The sequence below is a fragment of the Gordionus sp. m RMFG-2023 genome, chromosome 1, assembly GCF_954871325.1.
Source record: "Gordionus sp. m RMFG-2023 chromosome 1, tfGorSpeb1-WG-v2, whole genome shotgun sequence".
Lineage (NCBI taxonomy): Eukaryota > Metazoa > Nematomorpha > Gordioida > Chordodea > Parachordodidae > Gordionus > Gordionus sp. m RMFG-2023.
Window position 1 is genome coordinate 46,820,822 of NC_088775.1, and position 8,314 is coordinate 46,829,135.

Here is an 8,314-nt window from a genome sequence, read left to right on the forward strand (position 1 = left end):
TATCGTATGTCTTATTTATATCGCATATCTTTATAACGCATGTCTTATTTGTTATTTATATCGTATATCTTATTTATATCGCATATCTTTATAATGCATGTCTTATTTATATCGTATATCTTATTTATATCGCATATCTTTATAACGCATGTCTTATTTATATCGCATATGTTTATAACGCATGTCTTATTTATATTTATATCGTATATCTTATTTATGTCGCATATAGTTATAACGCATGTCTTTTTTATATCTTTTCTAATCTTTATATATGCGTAAATTTTATATACAATTTAAATAAAGAATTTAAATTAATTAAAAATGTTAATAACTTATATATTATTTCTAATCCTGTTTTATCTCACATCTCTATATTAAACTTTTTTGGAACTTCCTTAAATTAATATATAAAACTTTAAGAGTTAATTTTAAATACAAAATAAGCAAATTGCCTTAAATATCAATGTAAGAGTAGAAAATATAATACTTAATCTTTACACGTCAGTCATAAATGTCAGTATTAATAGAAATATTTTATTTAATATATGCGCGTCAGTCATAAATGTCAATATCACTGAAAAAAATAATATTAAATCTTAACATGTCAGTCATAAATATCAATATCACTAAATTTGAATTTATTTAAAACAGGAATTCATTTAAAACGTTGCACCGGCCTTCGGCCGGGATTGTGTATTAATTTAGTTATATTCTTATCTATTAATTCTTATAATTACTTTATATTAACAAAGTCGGTAACGTTTTATAATTTCAAAATAGGTAATATTTTTTAAAATAGGAAAATGATAAAATATGAATGAATGATGTTGATTTATTTTTGGATAAAAATAAAACATATGATTAAGGTAAGGATCAAAATTATTATTTATATATTAAAAACGTTAAAATGTCAAAAAAAAAAATTGTGCGGAAGAAATTTGAAAATTACAATAGATTTATGTGGTAGACAATTGCATAGTTTTGCGGAAGTGAGATGTCTGCGTGTAAACTAAAAAATTGCGGGAGTCTCTTGCTGATTGGAAAAGAGCTGGCAACCCTGATTTCAATATGATCACATAATTATTTAAAGAATAAAGTGCCCTTTTCCAGGCCACTATGTATAACACAATTGCAGAGTTGGACAGGTCCTCCAGAAAACGAATCTAGATATAAATACAGGTTCTTTATAAAAATTTAATCTTAGATACAGATATTAGTATCCTTTTTAAAATATCATAAATATACAAGATAAAAATACTTGTATCTTTTTCTAAAGGAAAGTATCTTAAATACAAGATACTTTGATAAAATTATTTTTCAAAGTCGTAGTACAGGATTGAATGAATTAATTTAAATTTAAATAAGATTTAAATAATTAACTAAAATTTAAATAATTTAATAAAATAACACGATCGAATAAACTATCACTTTATTCTATGTTTCAAAAAAGAAAAAGATTAATAATAATTTCTGAGATAAAAAACGATTATTATTAGCATATCCACCCAAATTATACGAAACATAAAACTTATTAATATACTCCAAAAATATGAATAAAACAAAAAATTGAAATAAAAATTAAAATAATAAAACCATCGTTTAAAAACACCACATAAATAAAACATAAAATTATCATAAAAAAATCATCCCTAATCACAAAATAAGTAAAACATCAAATTAGATATATAAAAATTATCGTTAATCACAACAATTATCATTAGCAATTAAATTAGAATTTATAAAAACAATTTTTATTATTTATTGGTGAATAACATAAAATACTCATATAATAAGAATGAATATTTACAATAATTAATAAAATATTTAATGATGAGTTGATTAAAATAATCAGGCATTTTAATATTCGTTTTAGCCCATTCATGACATAGGCAGAGAAGGGAGACTAGTATTTTTAATGATAATTGAGATATTAATTTGCAAAGGAGTAGTTAAAATATATTAAAACTGTTGTAAATATTTTTTTTTGTTTTTATAGCAAGTCATTTTGAATATTTTTTGTCAATATTATTTTTTTTTATCAATATTATAATTTTGTCGTTATTATTATGTTTGGTTATAAAAACCTTGAAAAAAGAGGAAAATTAGAGTTTTTTTGTTTTTTTTAAAAAAAAATTAATTTAAATTTTTTGTTTTTTGTAATTAAGAAAATTATCCTTGTAGATTCAATAACCGTTGTGATATGTTGCTATTGTAGATTCAATAAAAACCGTATATTAATCTATATTTTTTGTTTTTTGTAATTAAGAAATTGTACTTAAGAAATTGGTACTTAAGAAATTGGTGCCGTGTTGATTGAACACCAGAACCTAGAGGTTAATCGCGGTACAAATATTGTTAAAGCGAAAAAAGCACTAGTACAAATAAGTGAAACGATAAATCTTTGGGAAATTTCCAAATATTGTTAAAGCGAAAAAAGCGCTAGTACAAATAGAAAAGATAAATCGTTGGGAAATTTATAAATATTGTTAAAGCGAAAAAAGCGCTAGTACAAATAAGTGAAACGATAAATCTTTGGGAAATTTCCAAATATTGTTAAAGCGAAAAAAGCGCTAGTACAAATTAAATTGAAACGATAAATCTTTGGAAAATTTCCAAATGTTAAAGCGAAAAAGCGCTAATACAAATTAAATTCGTTTCAATTTATTTGTACATCGTTGGGAAATTTCCAAATATTGTAAAACGAAAAAAGCGCTAGTACAAATAAAATTGAAGCGAATAACACAAAAATTAGTAAAGCGGAAAAAGCGCTAGAACAAATAAAATTGAAGCGAGTAACCGCTGTCAAATTTACAAGAATTAGTAAAGCGAAAAAACGCTAGTACAAATAATATTGAAGTGAATAAAACGCTGTAGATTTGTAAAGATTTTTAAAACCAGTAAAGCGCTGTTACAAAAAAAATTGAAGCGATTAAACGAGGGAGATTCGCAAATATTTTTAGAGCGAATAAAGCGCTATTTAAAAAAAATATAAAGCAAATAAGTCGCTTGATATTTGCAAATATTATCAGAGCGAATAAAACGCTATTACAAATATTTTTAGAACGAATAAACCGCTGGTTACAAATATAATTAAAGCGAATAAGGCGCTAGTTTAAATAAATTTAGACAAATTTTTTTGGAATAAATATTAGTTTATTAAACATTTATACCAGTAGTGTGAAATTATTAGTTAAATTGTTGAAATTTAAAGCTATTTTACATTAATTTTCGTGAATTAATTATTTGAAACAGAGTAAACACGGAATAGTGTGTTTAGTTTAAAATATCATACAAAGAATAGTAGTGATATATAAAATTTAGTCATTATATTTATGTATATGTGCTTTATAGGAATATTCTCAGTCCTATTCCTATCTTATCTCTTAACTCTCCAAGTGATATAAATTTTTATTATAAAAGTTATAGTTAATTTCTTGTGAATTGGTTATGAAAAGCTTAAAATTCATAAAAACTGGGAGATCCAGTATAATATTCTGGGAGCACTTCTCATTTTAGTAATATGGGTATGTAGTTTAATATTTGGAAGACGAATTAGAAGAAGTAGAAATGTAAGAATTAAGGGACAAACATTGACCATCGAAGGACATAACGAAGAAGAAGATGTGATGGGTAAGGTAACCTGGTTACCTGTACAGAAATTGATCAAAGGATGGACTGATAGTAGCCTAGGAGAGTTGAATATAAATGATAGGATTGATAACATGCAAAAAAGAGACCGTTATAGAGGGTCTAGATATAACAATCAATTGGGGCCATATAGATGGTCAAGAGAAAATTCCCAGGGAAGACGAATGGAAATAAGGCCAGGTTTTAATCCACGGGGGAGAGAAAATCTAAATTGTTATAATTGTGGAAAACAGGGCCATATGGTAAGAGATTGCCAAGAAACGAAATGTTTCGAATGTGGAAAATATGGACATATAGCTCCTTATTGCCCGGGAAAACGTGATAAATTACGTTGTGCGGGTTGTGGACGATTTGGTCATAATAGGGAGGAATGCAATGTTGCCAATTTCAATACAAGGGGCGGTTTTCCACAGAGAGGTATGGCTCAAATTGCTCCAAATGTAAGAATGCTTGAAAGCGGGAAAAATAAGGATATAGAAATATTCAATTTAACGGAGAATAAAAGTTTAAATAATATATTTCGATGCCGCAAGGAAGGACATATGGCGAGAGAATGTCAGTATTTGTGACTATATGAGAGCAAAAGATATACCACAGAGGTCGAGAAGCGGTGGGTCAAAGAAATGGAAAAATTTAATTATGGGAATAAAAGGGAGAAGTCGAAATGTATAAATATGATCCAAGAGGAAATAGTGCATGATCCTTGCCCTAGAGTATAGATTAATTTGAATGGGAATATGGTATGCATGTTATTTGACACCGGGGCAGCTATCTCCGTGATGGGATATGAGAAATTTCGGAGTATTTGGTCGGAGGGAATGATTAAAAGCGAAAACATCAAGATCCGGCAGTTGGATGGATCAGAAGTAGCCATAATGGGAAGAGTAGAATTAAAAGTGATGTTGGACAATAGAGTGGAGATATTGGATTTATGGATAATTAATCGAAGAGTAGAGGCCGTATTGGGATAGGACTGGATCACGCGAATAGGTCCAGATTGTAATTTTTGGGGTGTATTTGCTTGGTGCGGTATATTTGTACCTATTGAAAGGGATGAGGGAAATCAATATATGAATTATTGGTATAGAGATAAATTACCTGAAATTGAGACCTTTTTGGGGGGAGAAAGGGGAGGAAGAGGAGGAAGAGTAGGTATCGGGGGGAATTTTAGGGGAGATATCGGGGGGAATTATAGGGGAGGTATCGGTGGAAATTCTAGGGGAGATATCGGGAGGAATTTTAGGGGAGATATCAGGGGGAATTCTAGGGGAGATATATCGGGGGGAATTCTAGGGGAGATATCGGGGGGAATTTTAGGGGAGATATCGGTGGGAATTTTAGGGATTGTCGCGATTTTAGGAGAAAAGAGGGAAGAGAGGATGCTGAAAGGAAGGAAGAAATTAATGATGATGAAGAATTAGAAGTAAAACTAGATGAAATTCCAAATGGTGAAGCAAAGTTGCAGAAAGAATGGTCGGAAAATGATGGTATGAAACAAGGAAATACCAAAAGAATATATAATCAAGAAATAATAATGAAGGAGAACGAGAGAGGGCGGCTAAAAGACGAGGAATTTCGAAATGAAGAAATGGAATTTGCGATAATAAAAGTGCAAGAAGGAGTGCGAAGATTGGTGAATAATTATAAGGAAATCTTTGAAGAAAGTTTGGGATGTCTAAGAGATTATGAAGTAGATATCAAATTAAAGGAGGGACATGTACCAAAATTTTGTGCGTTACGGCGAATACCGTTTGAATGGCGAAGTGGATAAGGAATTGGATCAATGGGTGCAAAAAGGTATAGTATGTCCTGTAGAATATAGCGAATGGGCAACACCATTGGTACCGGTGAAGTAGGCTAATGGAAAGCTCCGTTTATGCGCAGATTTTAGGGTCACGCTAAACCCGTGGGTAGTGGAGGTCAAATATCCGTTGCATCGAATTAAAGAAATATTGGCCAATTTGAAGGGTAGTATGTACTTTTCGAATGTAGACTTTTCTAACGCATATTTACAATTACGGGTAAAACCTGAAGTACAAAGATTATTAACCACTACTCCAAGGGGGTTGTATGCATTTTGTAGATTATCGTTTGGACTTAGCGTGTCGGCTCCGATTTTTCAACGAACAATGGCGGCTGCTTTTCAAGGTCTAAAAGGAGTATTTTACTATATGGATGATGTGTTGGTAATGGGAGAAACTCCTGAACAGCATGAACGAAGATTGGAGGAGGTGTTCAAAAGAATCAGGGATAACAGGGATAAAGGATTACGGGCAAGCGCAGAGAAAAGTGTATTAGGAGTGTCTGAGGTTATATATTTGGGTCGTAAAATCAATGGAAAGGAGGTTAAACCTTTAGACAAAAATAGGGCGAACATAACAAGCTTGCTGAGACCTAATAATAAAGTGGAGGTACAGGCTTTCCTGGGAATGGTAAACTATTATCACCGTTTTGTGGAGGGCTTTGCGCAGATAGCGGCACCATTATATAAATTATTAAAAAAGGAGAAAAATTTGTGTGGAAAGATGAGCAGGAAGAGGCCTTTGAAGAGTTGAAACGTAGAATCGGAAGAGAACCCATTTTAGTATGTTTTAATAACGATTTGGAAGTGATATTGTCCGTGGATGCTTCAAGTAGGGGTGTGGGCGGAGCATTGCTACATTACATAGACGAAGTGGAGAGACCTATTTTGTTTTTCTCGAGAGTTTTTAAAGCAGCGAAGACAAGGTATTCAGTAATAGAACAAGAGGCCTTGGCAGTTATTTTTGGATTGACCAAGTGCCGGGAATACTTAATTGGACGTCGATTTATAATCTACATAGATCACAAACCTTTGGTTTATCTTTTCAAAAAAGATAATAAGGAGCTGATGTTATCTCCTCGTTTACAAAGATGGTTATTACTGGTTGGCAGTTTTGATGTGCAGGTGAAATATAGGCGGGAAAGGGAAAACTATTTACCTGATATTTTGTCTCGATGTGGGGCTGGAGAAGAGGAAAGAGAAATAGGGTCTGGAGAAGTGGAAGAAAAGAAAGAAAAGGGACTAATTAGAACGATAGCAAGGATAGCTCGAGGTGGTCCCGTGACTTGGGAGGAACTAAAGAGGATCACCTTGAAAGATCGCGAACTAATGAGAATTAAAAGGAACGTTATGGGAAAGAGACCGTGGAGAGAGGGAGATAAACATTTTAAGTGCATAGAAAAAGAGCTGACCATAGTGGATGAATGTCTGGTCAGAGGAAACAGACGAGTAGTACGAGTGAAATTGAGAGGCGCAGTATTATCTATGATACACGCAGGACATCAAGGGATTGAGCGAAGAAGTAATGGGGGCGTGAATATGTGTGGTGGCCTGGCATGAATAAGGAAATTGAAAATATATGCCGAGGTTGTTTGATGTGTAATTCATGGGCCAGTATGCCCCGTAAAGACAAGAGAAGCGTATGGCCGAAAGCGGTACGACCTTGGGAGAGAATCCATTTAGATTTTCTCGACTTTGAAAACAAGATGTATCTCCTGGTGGTTGATGCTTTTTCCAAATGGGTAGAGTACAAGAAGTGAGGGGATTGACAACCCAAGTCGTGATAAAGATGTTAAAAAAACTTTAAGCCCGGTTTGGAGTAGCTAATATAATAGTTTTGGATGGGGTCCGGCCTTCATAAGTGGTCAATTCAAGTTATTTTGTGAGGAAACAGGGGCGAGACACGTTTTAACGCCTCCATACCATCCAAGCTCAAACGGCCAGGCGGAATGGTAGCACTTGTTAAGAGCTGGTTAAGAAAATCAAAGTATGGAGATGGGGAAATTTGGATAGCTGTAACTTATTATAACAACAGTCGAAAGAGGGAAGAACACTCTCCAGCAGAGATGTTTTTAGGGCGGCGAACCAGGATATTATTGGATTTAAAACTACATCAAGAGGTGGAGAGAGAGATAACGGAGAAACCTGAATTTATGGTGGGACAAACCGTGTGGGCAAGAATATATGGAGGTACAAGAAGGTGGGAGTCAGGGGTGATAGTAGAAAACATTGGAAATAAATTAAGTCGAGTAAAATTCTCTGAAGAAAGAGAAGGAATAATGCATCGGGACCAACTAAAAAGGGGACTGGAGCCAGGAAGATTACGATATGGCATATTATATGAAATTAAAAAGGAATGTATTTGTCTATGTAATAATATCATGAATTAATTATATATATATTCCCATTTACGGGATAATATGTATCTTAAAATAGCAGTGTGATGTTCCAATCATATGATACTTAATAAACGCGATTGGTGAAATATTTTCTGTTTCCCTCGCTCATTTTTTTTGAAGAGAAATAATAGCATTATTGGCTCATAAAACGTCATAAATCAGATAACTTATGGTATAAAAAAATGTTATGTGGTGGTGCCCAAATGATAGTTTATATTGAATTGTCAAGTTAATAAATCATGGAAATGAATAAAATTGGTACAAGATTGTATCTTGTTGGAGAGGGAATAGAAGGGTGATGACAGTTTAAAAAAAAAAGGGATAAACATGTTTTGAAGAGGGTTATTGGAAAGAATAAAGGGAGGAGTATCCAAAATTTTATATTTTAAATTCATTCAGAAAATAAATTATTAAAATTTTAGCTGTAAAGAAATTTGTTTTTGTATTCAAGAAGTTGTTAAAAGTA

General features: G+C 32.2%; 1 protein-coding gene across 1 annotated transcript; it reads left to right on the top strand.

The window, feature by feature from the left end:
- The first annotated feature begins 3,626 nt into the window (after positions 1-3,626).
- On the top strand, positions 3,627-4,217 carry LOC135926364 (uncharacterized). Its single transcript, XM_065462219.1, has one exon. The coding sequence runs from the start codon at positions 3,627-3,629 to the stop codon at positions 4,215-4,217; it is 591 nt and encodes a 196-aa protein (XP_065318291.1).
- The last annotated feature ends 4,097 nt before the right edge of the window (positions 4,218-8,314 follow it).

Excerpts from the sequence above, each read along its gene's own strand:
- LOC135926364 (XM_065462219.1), top strand. The coding sequence starts at position 3,627 with ATGGGTAAGGTAACCTGGTTACCTGTACAGAAATTGATCAAAGGATGG.